At 42.8% G+C, this 16,415-nt stretch overlaps 1 protein-coding gene across 1 annotated transcript in view; it reads right to left on the bottom strand.

The window, feature by feature from the left end:
• Positions 1 to 2,400: 2,400 nt before the first annotated feature.
• LOC120042658 (cysteine-rich protein 2-like) overlaps positions 2,401 to 16,415 on the bottom strand; it is a 17,247-nt gene continuing 3,232 nt past the window's right edge. Inside the window, exons 2-4 of the mRNA XM_038987477.1 lie at positions 13,913 to 14,007; positions 13,384 to 13,438; positions 2,401 to 2,585 (exon numbers count right to left, since the gene is read on the bottom strand). Coding sequence (XP_038843405.1) covers positions 2,533 to 2,585; positions 13,384 to 13,438; positions 13,913 to 14,007 — 203 coding nt within the window. The 3' untranslated portion in view covers positions 2,401 to 2,532. The remainder of the gene's footprint in view (positions 2,586 to 13,383; positions 13,439 to 13,912; positions 14,008 to 16,415) is intronic.

The following is a 16,415-nucleotide window of genomic DNA, read 5'->3' as shown; positions in this document are numbered from 1 at the left end:
AACATACAGTATGAATTAACTGAGATCAGTCTGTGTGATTCCCCTCTTGGACAGACTACAACATACAGTATGAATTAACTGAGATCAGTCTGTGTGATTCCCCTCTTGGACAGACTACAACATACAGTATGAATTAACTGAGATCAGTCTGTGTGATTCCCCTCTTGGACAGACTACAACATACAGTATGAATTAACTGAGATCAGTCTGACCCTCATAGCAAAGTCCGTGTGTTCAGAACTCTTAAAACATGATCTGACTAGGTAGTGTCCACTCCAGTACATGTGTAGTGTAGGATGTGTGTCTGTGTACTCCAGTACATGTGTAGTGTAGGATGTGTGTCTGTCCACGTGTAGTGTAGGATGTGTGTCTGTGTACTCCAGTACATGTGTAGTGTAGGATGTGTGTCTGTGTACTCCAGTACAAGTGTAGTGTAGGATGTGTGTCTGTGTACTCCAGTACATGTGTAGTGTAGGATGTGTGTCCACTCCAGTACATGTGTAGCGTAGGATATGTGTCTGTGTACTCCAGTACAGGTGTAGTGTAGGATGTGTGTCTGTGTACTCCAGTACATGTGTAGTGTAGGATGTGTGTCTGTGTACTCCAGTACATGTGTAGTGTAGGATGTGTGTCTGTGTACTCCAGTACATGTGTAGTGTAGGATGTGTGTCTGTGTACTCCAGTACATGTGTAGTGTAGGATGTGTGTCTGTGTACTCCAGTACATGTGTAGTGTAGGATGTGTGTCTGTGTACTCCAGTACATGTGTAGTGTAGGATGTGTGTCTGTGTACTACAGTACATGTGTAGTGTAGGATGTGTGTCTGTGTACTCCAGTACATGTGTAGTGTAGGATGTGTGTCTGTGTACTCCAGTACATGTGTAGTGTAGGATGTGTGTCTGTGTACTCCAGTACATGTGTAGTGTAGGATGTGTGTCTGTGTACTACAGTACATGTGTAGTGTAGGATGTGTGTCTGTGTACTCCAGTACATGTGTAGTGTAGGATGTGTGTCTGTGTACTCCAGTACATGTGTAGTGTAGGATGTGTGTCCACTCCAGTACATGTGTAGTGTAGGATGTGTGTCTGTGTACTCCAGTACATGTGTAGTGTAGGATGTGTGTCCACTCCAGTACATGTGTAGTGTAGGATGTGTGTCTGTGTACTCCAGTACATGTGTAGTGTAGGATGTGTGTCTGTGTACTCCAGTACATGTGTAGTGTAGGATGTGTGTCTGTGTACTCCAGTACATGTGTAGTGTAGGATGTGTGTCTGTGTACTCCAGTACATGTGTAGTGTAGGATGTGTGTCTGTGTACTCCAGTACATGTGTAGTGTAGGATGTGTGTCTGTGTACTCCAGTACATGTGTAGTGTAGGATATGTGTCTGTGTACTCCAGTACATGTGTAGTGTAGGATATGTGTCTGTGTACTCCAGTACATGTGTAGTGTAGGATGTGTGTCTGTGTACTCCAGTACATGTGTAGTGTAGGATGTGTGTCTGTGTACTCCAGTACATGTGTAGTGTAGGATGTGTGTCTGTGTACTCCAGTACATGTGTAGTGTAGGATGTGTGTCTGTGTACTACAGTACATGTGTAGTGTAGGATGTGTGTCTGTGTACTCCAGTACATGTGTAGTGTAGGATGTGTGTCTGTGTACTCCAGTACATGTGTAGTGTAGGATGTGTGTCCACTCCAGTACATGTGTAGTGTAGGATGTGTGTCTGTGTACTCCAGTACATGTGTAGTGTAGGATGTGTGTCCACTCCAGTACATGTGTAGTGTAGGATGTGTGTCTGTGTACTCCAGTACATGTGTAGTGTAGGATGTGTGTCTGTGTACTCCAGTACATGTGTAGTGTAGGATGTGTGTCTGTGTACTCCAGTACATGTGTAGTGTAGGATGTGTGTCTGTGTACTCCAGTACATGTGTAGTGTAGGATGTGTGTCTGTGTACTCCAGTACATGTGTAGTGTAGGATGTGTGTCTGTGTACTCCAGTACATGTGTAGTGTAGGATGTGTGTCTGTGTACTCCAGTACATGTGTAGTGTAGGATATGTGTCTGTGTACTCCAGTACATGTGTAGTGTAGGATATGTGTCTGTGTACTCCAGTACATGTGTAGTGTAGGATGTGTGTCTGTGTACTCCAGTACATGTGTAGTGTAGGATGTGTGTCTGTGTACTCCAGTACATGTGTAGTGTAGGATGTGTGTTGGTGCCTAAAGGGACTCTGTATTTAACACACTTCAACCAGACGACTGTAGAAGCTTCTGTTTTATTGAAGAACAACCGTTGTCTCCATTGAACACAACGTTGTGGTCCAAGGTAGTTGTTTTATGATTGACTGAAAGAGGGGGACTTTCAGAGTATTTCTTGATTGGTCAAATGTTGGTTGGCTGAATGTTGGGTCTAGTTGGATGGTCGTTGGCTTGATGGCTGAATGTCAGTTTTGTTGAATATAGATCCTTGTTGATAGCCTGTTAGTTCTCATTAGGTTGTATTTTGGTTGGTTTTTGGTTCGTTAGATTGGTTCCTAGGAGGAGGAGGCTGAGCTGTGACAGTTTGACATCAGTCTCCTGTTACCTGCTGAGAGAGAGAGAGAGAGAGAGACATTTTCTGTACATACCATCCTAAGACACACACTATTCCCTATTTAGTGTACTACATGTAACAGTTAGTGTAGTAGGGTTTCTCATCACCAAGCAGTATCTACCTCTGGTACCAAACATCTACATGTAACAGTTAGTGTAGTAGGGTTTCTCATCACCAAGCAGTATCTACCTCTGGTACCATACATCTACATGTAACAGTTAGTGTAGTAGGGTTACTCATCACCAAGCAGTATCTACCTCTGTACCAACATTATGTACAAGATAATGTGAGGGTTGTACATCACCAAGCAGTATCTACCTCTGGTACCATACATCTACATGTAACAGTTAGTGTAGTAGGGTTTCTCATCACCAAGCAGTATCTACCTCTGGTACCCAACATCTACATGTAACAGTTAGTGTAGTAGGGTTTACTCATCACCAAGCAGTATCTACCTCTGGTACCAAACATCTACATGTAACAGTTAGTGTAGTAGGGTTTACTCATCACCAAGCAGTATCTACCTCTGGTACCAAACATCTACATGTAACAGTTAGTGTAGTAGGGTTTACTCATCACCAAGCAGTATCTACCTCTGGTACCATAACATCTACATGTAACAGTTAGTGTAGTAGGGTTACTCATCACCAAGCAGTATCTACCTCTGGTACCAAACATCTACATGTAACAGTTAGTGTAGTAGGGTTACTCATCACCAAGCAGTATCTACCTCTGGTACCAAACATCTACATGTAACAGTTAGTGTAGTAGGGTTACTCATCACCAAGCAGTATCTACCTCTGGTACCCAACATCTACATGTAACAGTAGTGTAGTAGGGTTTACTCATCACCAAGCAGTATCTACCTCTGGTACCAAACATCTACATGTAACAGTAGTGTAGTAGGGTTACTCATCACCAAGCAGTATCTACCTCTGGTACCAAACATCTACATGTAACAGTTAGTGTAGTAGGGTTACTCATCACCAAGCAGTATCTACCTCTGGTACCCAACATCTACATGTAACAGTTAGTGTAGTAGGGTTTCTCATCACCAAGCAGTATCTACCTCTGGTACCAACATCTACATGTAACAGTTGTAGTAGGGTTACTCATCACCAAGCAGTATCTACCTCTGGTACCAAACATCTACATGTAACAGTGTAGTAGGGTTACTCATCACCAAGCAGTATCTACCTCTGGTACCCAACATCTACATGTAACAGTTAGTGTAGTAGGGTTACTCATCACCAAGCAGTATCTACCTCTGGTACCCAACATCTACATGTAACAGTTAGTGTAGTAGGGTTTACTCATCACCAAGCAGTATCTACCTCTGGTACCAAACATCTACATGTAACAGTTAGTGTAGTAGGGTTACTCATCACCAAGCAGTATCTACCTCTGGTACCAAACATCTACATGTAACAGTTAGTGTAGTAGGGTTACTCATCACCAAGCAGTATCTACCTCTGGTACCAACATCTACATGTAACAGTTAGTGTAGTAGGGTTACTCATCACCAAGCAGTATCTACCTCTGGTACCAAACATCTACATGTAACAGTTAGTGTAGTAGGGTTTCTCATCACCAAGCAGTATCTACCTCTGGTACCAAACATCTACATGTAACAGTTAGTGTAGTAGGGTTACTCATCACCAAGCAGTATCTACCTCTGGTACCAAACATCTACATGTAACAGTTAGTGTAGTAGGGTTACTCATCACCAAGCAGTATCTACCTCTGGTACCAACATCTACATGTAACAGTTAGTGTAGTAGGGTTACTCATCACCAAGCAGTATCTACCTCTGGTACCAAACATCTACATGTAACAGTTAGTGTAGTAGGGTTACTCATCACCAAGCAGTATCTACCTCTGGTACCAACATCTACATGTAACAGTTAGTGTAGTAGGGTTACTCATCACCAAGCAGTATCTACCTCTGGTACCCAACATCTACATGTAACAGTTAGTGTAGTAGGGTTACTCATCACCAAGCAGTATCTACCTCTGGTACCAAACATCTACATGTAACAGTTAGTGTAGTAGGGTTACTCATCACCAAGCAGTATCTACCTCTGGTACCAAACATCTACATGTAACAGTTAGTGTAGTAGGGTTACTCATCACCAAGCAGTATCTACCTCTGGTACCAACATCTACATGTAACAGTTAGTGTAGTAGGGTTACTCATCACCAAGCAGTATCTACCTCTGGTACCAAACATCTACATGTAACAGTTAGTGTAGTAGGGTTACTCATCACCAAGCAGTATCTACCTCTGGTACCAACATCTACATGTAACAGTTAGTGTAGTAGGGTTACTCATCACCAAGCAGTATCTACCTCTGGTACCAAACATCTACATGTAACAGTTAGTGTAGTAGGGTTACTCATCACCAAGCAGTATCTACCTCTGGTACCCAACATCTACATGTAACAGTTAGTGTAGTAGGGTTACTCATCACCAAGCAGTATCTACCTCTGGTACCCAACATCTACATGTAACAGTTAGTGTAGTAGGGTTACTCATCACCAAGCAGTATCTACCTCTGGTACCAAACATCTACATGTAACAGTTAGTGTAGTAGGGTTACTCATCACCAAGCAGTATCTACCTCTGGTACCCAACATCTACATGTAACAGTTAGTGTAGTAGGGTTACTCATCACCAAGCAGTATCTACCTCTGGTACCCAACATCTACATGTAACAGTTAGTGTAGTAGGGTTACTCATCACCAAGCAGTATCTACCTCTGGTACCAAACATCTACATGTAACAGTTAGTGTAGTAGGGTTACTCATCACCAAGCAGTATCTACCTCTGGTACCAAACATCTACATGTAACAGTTAGTGTAGTAGGGTTACTCATCACCAAGCAGTATCTACCTCTGGTACCAAACATCTACATGTAACAGTTAGTGTAGTAGGGTTACTCATCACCAAGCAGTATCTACCTCTGGTACCAAACATCTACATGTAACAGTTAGTGTAGTAGGGTTTACTCATCACCAAGCAGTATCTACCTCTGGTACCAACATCTACATGTAACAGTAGTGTAGTAGGGTTACTCATCACCAAGCAGTATCTACCTCTGGTACCAAACATCTACATGTAACAGTTAGTGTAGTAGGGTTACTCATCACCAAGCAGTATCTACCTCTGGTACCAAACATCTACATGTAACAGTTAGTGTAGTAGGGTTACTCATCACCAAGCAGTATCTACCTCTGGTACCAAACATCTACATGTAACAGTTAGTGTAGTAGGGTTACTCATCACCAAGCAGTATCTACCTCTGGTACCCAACATCTACATGTAACAGTTAGTGTAGTAGGGTTACTCATCACCAAGCAGTATCTACCTCTGGTACCCAAACATCTACATGTAACAGTGTAGTAGGGTTACTCATCACCAAGCAGTATCTACCTCTGGTACCATACATCTACATGTAACAGTTAGTGTAGTAGGGTTACTCATCACCAAGCAGTATCTACCTCTGGTACCAAACATCTACATGTAACAGTTAGTGTAGTAGGGTTACTCATCACCAAGCAGTATCTACCTCTGGTACCCAACATCTACATGTAACAGTTAGTGTAGTAGGGTTACTCATCACCAAGCAGTATCTACCTCTGGTACCAAACATCTACATGTAACAGTGTAGTAGGGTTTCTCATCACCAAGCAGTATCTACCTCTGGTACCAAACATCTACATGTAACAGTTAGTGTAGTAGGGTTACTCATCACCAAGCAGTATCTACCTCTGGTACCAAACATCTACATGTAACAGTTAGTGTAGTAGGGTTACTCATCACCAAGCAGTATCTACCTCTGGTACCAAACATCTACATGTAACAGTTAGTGTAGTAGGGTTACTCATCACCAAGCAGTATCTACCTCTGGTACCAAACATCTACATGTAACAGTTAGTGTAGTAGGGTTTCTCATCACCAAGCAGTATCTACCTCTGGTACCCAACATCTACATGTAACAGTGTAGTAGGGTTACTCATCACCAAGCAGTATCTACCTCTGGTACCAAACATCTACATGTAACAGTTAGTGTAGTAGGGTTTCTCATCACCAAGCAGTATCTACCTCTGGTACCATACATCTACATGTAACAGTTAGTGTAGTAGGGTTACTCATCACCAAGCAGTATCTACCTCTGGTACCAAACATCTACATGTAACAGTTAGTGTAGTAGGGTTACTCATCACCAAGCAGTATCTACCTCTGGTACCAAACATCTACATGTAACAGTTAGTGTAGTAGGGTTACTCATCACCAAGCAGTATCTACCTCTGGTACCAAACATCTACATGTAACAGTTGTAGTAGGGTTTCTCATCACCAAGCAGTATCTACCTCTGGTACCAAACATCTACATGTAACAGTTGTAGTAGGGTTACTCATCACCAAGCAGTATCTACCTCTGGTACCCAACATCTACATGTAACAGTTAGTGTAGTAGGGTTACTCATCACCAAGCAGTATCTACCTCTGGTACCAACATCTACATGTAACAGTTAGTGTAGTAGGGTTACTCATCACCAAGCAGTATCTACCTCTGGTACCAAACATCTACATGTAACAGTTAGTGTAGTAGGGTTTCTCATCACCAAGCAGTATCTACCTCTGGTACCATACATCTACATGTAACAGTTAGTGTAGTAGGGTTACTCATCACCAAGCAGTATCTACCTCTGGTACCAACATCTACATGTAACAGTTAGTGTAGTAGGGTTACTCATCACCAAGCAGTATCTACCTCTGGTACCAAACATCTACATGTAACAGTTAGTGTAGTAGGGTTACTCATCACCAAGCAGTATCTACCTCTGGTACCAACATCTACATGTAACAGTTGTAGTAGGGTTTCTCATCACCAAGCAGTATCTACCTCTGGTACCAACATCTACATGTAACAGTTGTAGTAGGGTTACTCATCACCAAGCAGTATCTACCTCTGGTACCAACATCTACATGTAACAGTTAGTGTAGTAGGGTTTCTCATCACCAAGCAGTATCTACCTCTGGTACCAAACATCTACATGTAACAGTTAGTGTAGTAGGGTTACTCATCACCAAGCAGTATCTACCTCTGGTACCAACATCTACATGTAACAGTTAGTGTAGTAGGGTTTCTCATCACCAAGCAGTATCTACCTCTGGTACCAAACATCTACATGTAACAGTTAGTGTAGTAGGGTTACTCATCACCAAGCAGTATCTACCTCTGGTACCAACATCTACATGTAACAGTGTAGTAGGGTTACTCATCACCAAGCAGTATCTACCTCTGGTACCATACATCTACATGTAACAGTTAGTGTAGTAGGGTTACTCATCACCAAGCAGTATCTACCTCTGGTACCAAACATCTACATGTAACAGTAGTGTAGTAGGGTTACTCATCACCAAGCAGTATCTACCTCTGGTACCAAACATCTACATGTAACAGTTAGTGTAGTAGGGTTACTCATCACCAAGCAGTATCTACCTCTGGTACCAAACATCTACATGTAACAGTTAGTGTAGTAGGGTTTCTCATCACCAAGCAGTATCTACCTCTGGTACCAAACATCTACATGTAACAGTTAGTGTAGTAGGGTTTCTCATCACCAAGCAGTATCTACCTCTGGTACCAAACATCTACATGTAACAGTTAGTGTAGTAGGGTTACTCATCACCAAGCAGTATCTACCTCTGGTACCAAACATCTACATGTAACAGTTAGTGTAGTAGGGTTACTCATCACCAAGCAGTATCTACCTCTGGTACCAAACATCTACATGTAACAGTTAGTGTAGTAGGGTTACTCATCACCAAGCAGTATCTACCTCTGGTACCAAACATCTACATGTAACAGTTAGTGTAGTAGGGTTACTCATCACCAAGCAGTATCTACCTCTGGTACCAAACATCTACATGTAACAGTTAGTGTAGTAGGGTTACTCATCACCAAGCAGTATCTACCTCTGGTACCAACATCTACATGTAACAGTTAGTGTAGTAGGGTTACTCATCACCAAGCAGTATCTACCTCTGGTACCAAACATCTACATGTAACAGTTAGTGTAGTAGGGTTACTCATCACCAAGCAGTATCTACCTCTGGTACCAAACATCTACATGTAACAGTTAGTGTAGTAGGGTTACTCATCACCAAGCAGTATCTACCTCTGGTACCAAACATCTACATGTAACAGTTAGTGTAGTAGGGTTACTCATCACCAAGCAGTATCTACCTCTGGTACCAACATCTACATGTAACAGTTAGTGTAGTAGGGTTACTCATCACCAAGCAGTATCTACCTCTGGTACCAAACATCTACATGTAACAGTTAGTGTAGTAGGGTTACTCATCACCAAGCAGTATCTACCTCTGGTACCAAACATCTACATGTAACAGTTAGTGTAGTAGGGTTACTCATCACCAAGCAGTATCTACCTCTGGTACCATAACATCTACATGTAACAGTTAGTGTAGTAGGGTTACTCATCACCAAGCAGTATCTACCTCTGGTACCCAACATCTACATGTAACAGTAGTGTAGTAGGGTTACTCATCACCAAGCAGTATCTACCTCTGGTACCATACATCTACATGTAACAGTTAGTGTAGTAGGGTTACTCATCACCAAGCAGTATCTACCTCTGGTACCAAACATCTACATGTAACAGTTAGTGTAGTAGGGTTACTCATCACCAAGCAGTATCTACCTCTGGTACCATACATCTACATGTAACAGTTAGTGTAGTAGGGTTACTCATCACCAAGCAGTATCTACCTCTGGTACCAAACATCTACATGTAACAGTGTAGTAGGGTTACTCATCACCAAGCAGTATCTACCTCTGGTACCAAACATCTACATGTAACAGTTAGTGTAGTAGGGTTACTCATCACCAAGCAGTATCTACCTCTGGTACCATACATCTACATGTAACAGTTAGTGTAGTAGGGTTACTCATCACCAAGCAGTATCTACCTCTGGTACCATACATCTACATGTAACAGTAGTGTAGTAGGGTTTCTCATCACCAAGCAGTATCTACCTCTGGTACCAAACATCTACATGTAACAGTTAGTGTAGTAGGGTTACTCATCACCAAGCAGTATCTACCTCTGGTACCAAACATCTACATGTAACAGTTAGTGTAGTAGGGTTACTCATCACCAAGCAGTATCTACCTCTGGTACCAAACATCTACATGTAACAGTTAGTGTAGTAGGGTTCTCATCACCAAGCAGTATCTACCTCTGGTACCAAACATCTACATGTAACAGTAGTGTAGTAGGGTTTCTCATCACCAAGCAGTATCTACCTCTGGTACCAAACATCTACATGTAACAGTTAGTGTAGTAGGGTTTCTCATCACCAAGCAGTATCTACCTCTGGTACCAAACATCTACATGTAACAGTTAGTGTAGTAGGGTTACTCATCACCAAGCAGTATCTACCTCTGGTACCAAACATCTACATGTAACAGTTAGTGTAGTAGGGTTACTCATCACCAAGCAGTATCTACCTCTGGTACCAAACATCTACATGTAACAGTTAGTGTAGTAGGGTTACTCATCACCAAGCAGTATCTACCTCTGGTACCCAACATCTACATGTAACAGTTAGTGTAGTAGGGTTACTCATCACCAAGCAGTATCTACCTCTGGTACCAAACATCTACATGTAACAGTTAGTGTAGTAGGGTTACTCATCACCAAGCAGTATCTACCTCTGGTACCAAACATCTACATGTAACAGTTAGTGTAGTAGGGTTACTCATCACCAAGCAGTATCTACCTCTGGTACCAAACATCTACATGTAACAGTTAGTGTAGTAGGGTTACTCATCACCAAGCAGTATCTACCTCTGGTACCAACATCTACATGTAACAGTTAGTGTAGTAGGGTTACTCATCACCAAGCAGTATCTACCTCTGGTACCAAACATCTACATGTAACAGTTAGTGTAGTAGGGTTACTCATCACCAAGCAGTATCTACCTCTGGTACCAAACATCTACATGTAACAGTTAGTGTAGTAGGGTTACTCATCACCAAGCAGTATCTACCTCTGGTACCATACATCTACATGTAACAGTTAGTGTAGTAGGGTTTCTCATCACCAAGCAGTATCTACCTCTGGTACCAAACATCTACATGTAACAGTTAGTGTAGTAGGGTTACTCATCACCAAGCAGTATCTACCTCTGGTACCAAACATCTACATGTAACAGTTAGTGTAGTAGGGTTACTCATCACCAAGCAGTATCTACCTCTGGTACCAAACATCTACATGTAACAGTTAGTGTAGTAGGGTTACTCATCACCAAGCAGTATCTACCTCTGGTACCAACATCTACATGTAACAGTTAGTGTAGTAGGGTTACTCATCACCAAGCAGTATCTACCTCTGGTACCAAACATCTACATGTAACAGTTAGTGTAGTAGGGTTACTCATCACCAAGCAGTATCTACCTCTGGTACCAACATCTACATGTAACAGTTAGTGTAGTAGGGTTACTCATCACCAAGCAGTATCTACCTCTGGTACCCAACATCTACATGTAACAGTTAGTGTAGTAGGGTTACTCATCACCAAGCAGTATCTACCTCTGGTACCAATACATCTACATGTAACAGTTAGTGTAGTAGGGTTACTCATCACCAAGCAGTATCTACCTCTGGTACCAAACATCTACATGTAACAGTTAGTGTAGTAGGGTTACTCATCACCAAGCAGTATCTACCTCTGGTACCAAACATCTACATGTAACAGTTAGTGTAGTAGGGTTTCTCATCACCAAGCAGTATCTACCTCTGGTACCAAACATCTACATGTAACAGTTAGTGTAGTAGGGTTTCTCATCACCAAGCAGTATCTACCTCTGGTACCATACATCTACATGTAACAGTTAGTGTAGTAGGGTTACTCATCACCAAGCAGTATCTACCTCTGGTACCATACATCTACATGTAACAGTTAGTGTAGTAGGGTTACTCATCACCAAGCAGTATCTACCTCTGGTACCAAACATCTACATGTAACAGTAGTGTAGTAGGGTTACTCATCACCAAGCAGTATCTACCTCTGGTACCAAACATCTACATGTAACAGTTAGTGTAGTAGGGTTACTCATCACCAAGCAGTATCTACCTCTGGTACCATACATCTACATGTAACAGTTAGTGTAGTAGGGTTACTCATCACCAAGCAGTATCTACCTCTGGTACCAAACATCTACATGTAACAGTTAGTGTAGTAGGGTTACTCATCACCAAGCAGTATCTACCTCTGGTACCATACATCTACATGTAACAGTTAGTGTAGTAGGGTTACTCATCACCAAGCAGTATCTACCTCTGGTACCAAACATCTACATGTAACAGTTAGTGTAGTAGGGTTACTCATCACCAAGCAGTATCTACCTCTGGTACCAAACATCTACATGTAACAGTTAGTGTAGTAGGGTTACTCATCACCAAGCAGTATCTACCTCTGGTACCAAACATCTACATGTAACAGTTAGTGTAGTAGGGTTACTCATCACCAAGCAGTATCTACCTCTGGTACCAAACATCTACATGTAACAGTTAGTGTAGTAGGGTTACTCATCACCAAGCAGTATCTACCTCTGGTACCAACATCTACATGTAACAGTTAGTGTAGTAGGGTTACTCATCACCAAGCAGTATCTACCTCTGGTACCAAACATCTACATGTAACAGTTAGTGTAGTAGGGTTACTCATCACCAAGCAGTATCTACCTCTGGTACCAAACATCTACATGTAACAGTTAGTGTAGTAGGGTTTCTCATCACCAAGCAGTATCTACCTCTGGTACCCAACATCTACATGTAACAGTTAGTATAGGGTTACTCATCACCAAGCAGTATCTACCTCTGGTACCAAACATCTACATGTAACAGTAGTGTAGTAGGGTTACTCATCACCAAGCAGTATCTACCTCTGGTACCAAACATCTACATGTAACAGTTAGTGTAGTAGGGTTACTCATCACCAAGCAGTATCTACCTCTGGTACCAAACATCTACATGTAACAGTTAGTGTAGTAGGGTTACTCATCACCAAGCAGTATCTACCTCTGGTACCAATACATCTACATGTAACAGTTAGTGTAGTAGGGTTACTCATCACCAAGCAGTATCTACCTCTGGTACCAAACATCTACATGTAACAGTTAGTGTAGTAGGGTTACTCATCACCAAGCAGTATCTACCTCTGGTACCCAACATCTACATGTAACAGTTAGTGTAGTAGGGTTACTCATCACCAAGCAGTATCTACCTCTGGTACCAAACATCTACATGTAACAGTTAGTGTAGTAGGGTTTACTCATCACCAAGCAGTATCTACCTCTGGTACCAACATCTACATGTAACAGTTAGTGTAGTAGGGTTTCTCATCACCAAGCAGTATCTACCTCTGGTACCAAACATCTACATGTAACAGTTAGTGTAGTAGGGTTCTCATCACCAAGCAGTATCTACCTCTGGTACCAAACATCTACATGTAACAGTTAGTGTAGTAGGGTTTCTCATCACCAAGCAGTATCTACCTCTGGTACCAAACATCTACATGTAACAGTTAGTGTAGTAGGGTGTCTCATCACCAAGCAGTATCTACCTCTGGTACCATACATCTACATGTAACAGTGTAGTAGGGTTTCTCATCACCAAGCAGTATCTACCTCTGGTACCATACATCTACATGTAACAGTTAGTGTAGTAGGGTTACTCATCACCAAGCAGTATCTACCTCTGGGACCAAACGTCTTCATGTAACAGTTCGTGCAGTAGGGTTTCTCATCATGCTGAAACACAAAGCACAGAAAACATCTTAGTTCATGAGATACATAGATACACACATATAGATAGACAGACAGACAGACAGACAGACAGATAGATAGACAGATAGACAGACAGATAGACAGATAGACAGACCTTCCTTTTGCACCCCACCTCCCTCTCTCACTCCTTCCCCACCCCCCCCCCCCCTCCCTGTCTTCGTACCTCAGCATGTTGTCCTGGGGTCAGCCGTCTCTGACACTGTTGATACTATCTTTCTCTCCCCCCTCACTCCCCCTTCCCTCTCTCCCCTCCCCTTCTCTCCCTGACTCACTCTCTCTCCCCCTTCCCTTCCCTTCCCTCTCTCCCCTCCCCTTCTCTCCCTGACTCCCTCTCTCTCCCCCCTCCCCCCTCTGCTACAATCCCCTCCCTCTCAGCTCCCGTTCCTCCCTCCCCCTTCTCTCCCTCCTCCTCTTCCCTCCCTCCCTCTCTCTCCATACCTCAGCATGTTGTCCCGGGGTCAACTGTCTTTGACACTGTTGACACTTCAGACACAGAGGGTGGTAGTCCCGCCCCAATGACCTCTTCTTCTCACCTGGACCAATGGGGAGAGAGGATACCACGGGTTAGAGGTCAAATGTCTGTCATGGACCAATCTGGTTAGAGGATACTCAAATTGTATTTGTCACATGCGCCGAATACAACAGTGAAATGCTGAATACAACAGGTGTGGACCTTACAGGTGAAATGCTGAATACAACAGGTGTGGACCTCACAGTGAAATGCTGAATACAACAGGTGTGGACCTTACAGTGAAATGCTGAATACAACAGGTGTGGACCTCACAGTGAAATGCTGAATACAACAGGTGTAGACCTCACAGTGAAATGCTGAATACAACAGGTGTAGACCTCACAGTGAAATGCTGAATACAACAGGTGTAGACCTCACAGTGAAACGCTTACTTACAAGCTCTTAACCAACATTGCTTTAAAAAGTTAAGAAAAATGTGTTCAGTAAACATATATATATTTTAATTAAGTTATAAATAATTAAACAGCAGCAGTAAAATAACAATAGCGAGACTATATTGGGGTTCCGTTACAGAGTCAATGTGAGGGGGCACCGGTTAATCCAGGTAATTGAGGTAATATGTAGGTAGAGTTAAAGTGACTATGTATAGATTATAAACAGAGAGTAGCAGCAGTGTACAAGATGGGTCTGGTGGTCATTTGATTAGATTAGATGTTCAGGAGTCTGATGGTTTGGGGGTAGAAGCTGATAAGGAGCCTTTTGGTCCTAGACTTGGTGATCCGGTACCACTTGCCGTGCGGTAGAAGAGAGAACAGTATAGGACTAGGGTGACTGGTGTCTTTCACAATTTGTAGGGCCTTCATCTGACACCGCCTGTTATAGAGGTCCTGGATGGCAGGAAGCTTGGCCCCGGTGATGTACTGGGCCGTACGCACTACTCTCTGTAGTGTCTTGAAGTCGGAGGCTGAGCAGTTGCCATACCAGGCAATGATGCAACCAGTCGTGATGCTCTCGATGGTGCAGCTGTAGAAGCTTTTGAGATTCTAAGGACCCATGCCAAATCTTTTCAGTCTCCTGAGGGGGAAAAGGCTTTGTCATGCCCTCTTTACGACTGTCTTGGTGTGTTTGGACCATGTTAGGATGTTAGTGACGTGGACACCAAGGAACTTGAAGCTCTCAACCTGCTCCACTACAGCCCCGTCGATGAGAATGGGGGCGTTCTTTGTCCTCCTTTTCCTGTAGTCCACAGTCATCTCCTTTGTTTTTATCACGTTGAGGGAGAGGTTGTTGTCCTGGCACCACACGGCCAGGTCTCTGACCTCCTCCCTATAGGCTGTCTCATCGTTGACTGTGATCAGGTCTACCACTGTTGTGTCATCGGCAAACTTGATGATGGCGTTGGAGTCGTTCCTGGCTCGACAGTCGTGAGTGAACAGGGAGTACAGGAGGGGTCTGAGCACGATCCCCTGAGGGGCCCCCGTTGTGAGGATCAGCATGGCGGATGTGTTGTTACCTAACCTTACCACCTGGGGGGGGGGCCCGTCAGGAAGTCCAGGATCCAGTTGCAGAGGGAGGTGTTCAGTCCCAGGGTCCTTAGCTTAGTGATGAGCTTTGAGGGCACTATGGTGTTGAACGCTGAGCTGTAGTCGATGAATTGCATTCTCACATAGGTGTTCCTTTTGTCCAGGTGGGAAAGGGCAGTGTTGAGTGCAATAGAGATTGCAGGTCATGGACCAGTGGGGTTGGAAGATACCAAGGGTTAGAGGTCACATGTCTGTCATGGACCAATGGGGTTAGAGGATAGCAGGGGCTAGAGGTCAAATGGTGTCTGCCATTCAGAGAGAGCTCTGCACTGTGACCTGAGAGTTGCTAAGCTACCGGTAATTTACCAAAGTAACTTTGGGAATTTATACTAGAATAACTTTCATAAAATGTATTCCTCTAAATGGTGTCTGTGTCCATATTGTCCAACAGACTAATCAATGAAAAAGCATCTAATCAGCAACGCCAATATTTTGATGAACTCTATTGACTTATTTAACAACTGACATCAGTTTGGCTCCAACACATTTACAACAAAGACATTTTGACAGTAAAATAAATACAAGTGTTTAAAAAAACATTAAGAATATTTCATGCTGAAACCCTCATATTAAACACCAATGATATTTACTGAGTTCATGGTTTATATTTGTCACGATCGTCCAAGGGAGAGAGAGAGGACCAAGGCGCAGCGTGTAAAAAATACATCTTCTCTTTATTAGAAGATAACCAACGAAGCAAAACAACAAATAGATGACCGTGAAGCAATAACCAAAGCAAACAGACCTAGACATAGACAGCACTAGACAATGACCCAACAAAAACCTGATGCCTATGGCTGCCTAAAATATGGCTCCCAATCAGAGACAAATGAAAGACATCTGTCTCTGATTGAGAACCACTCAGGCAACCATAGACATACCTAGA

Source organism: Salvelinus namaycush, unplaced genomic scaffold (assembly GCF_016432855.1).
Source record: "Salvelinus namaycush isolate Seneca unplaced genomic scaffold, SaNama_1.0 Scaffold74, whole genome shotgun sequence".
NCBI lineage: Eukaryota > Metazoa > Chordata > Actinopteri > Salmoniformes > Salmonidae > Salvelinus > Salvelinus namaycush.
The sequence above is the reverse complement of the archived record's forward strand: the minus strand, read 5'-3'. Positions and strand labels throughout refer to the sequence as shown.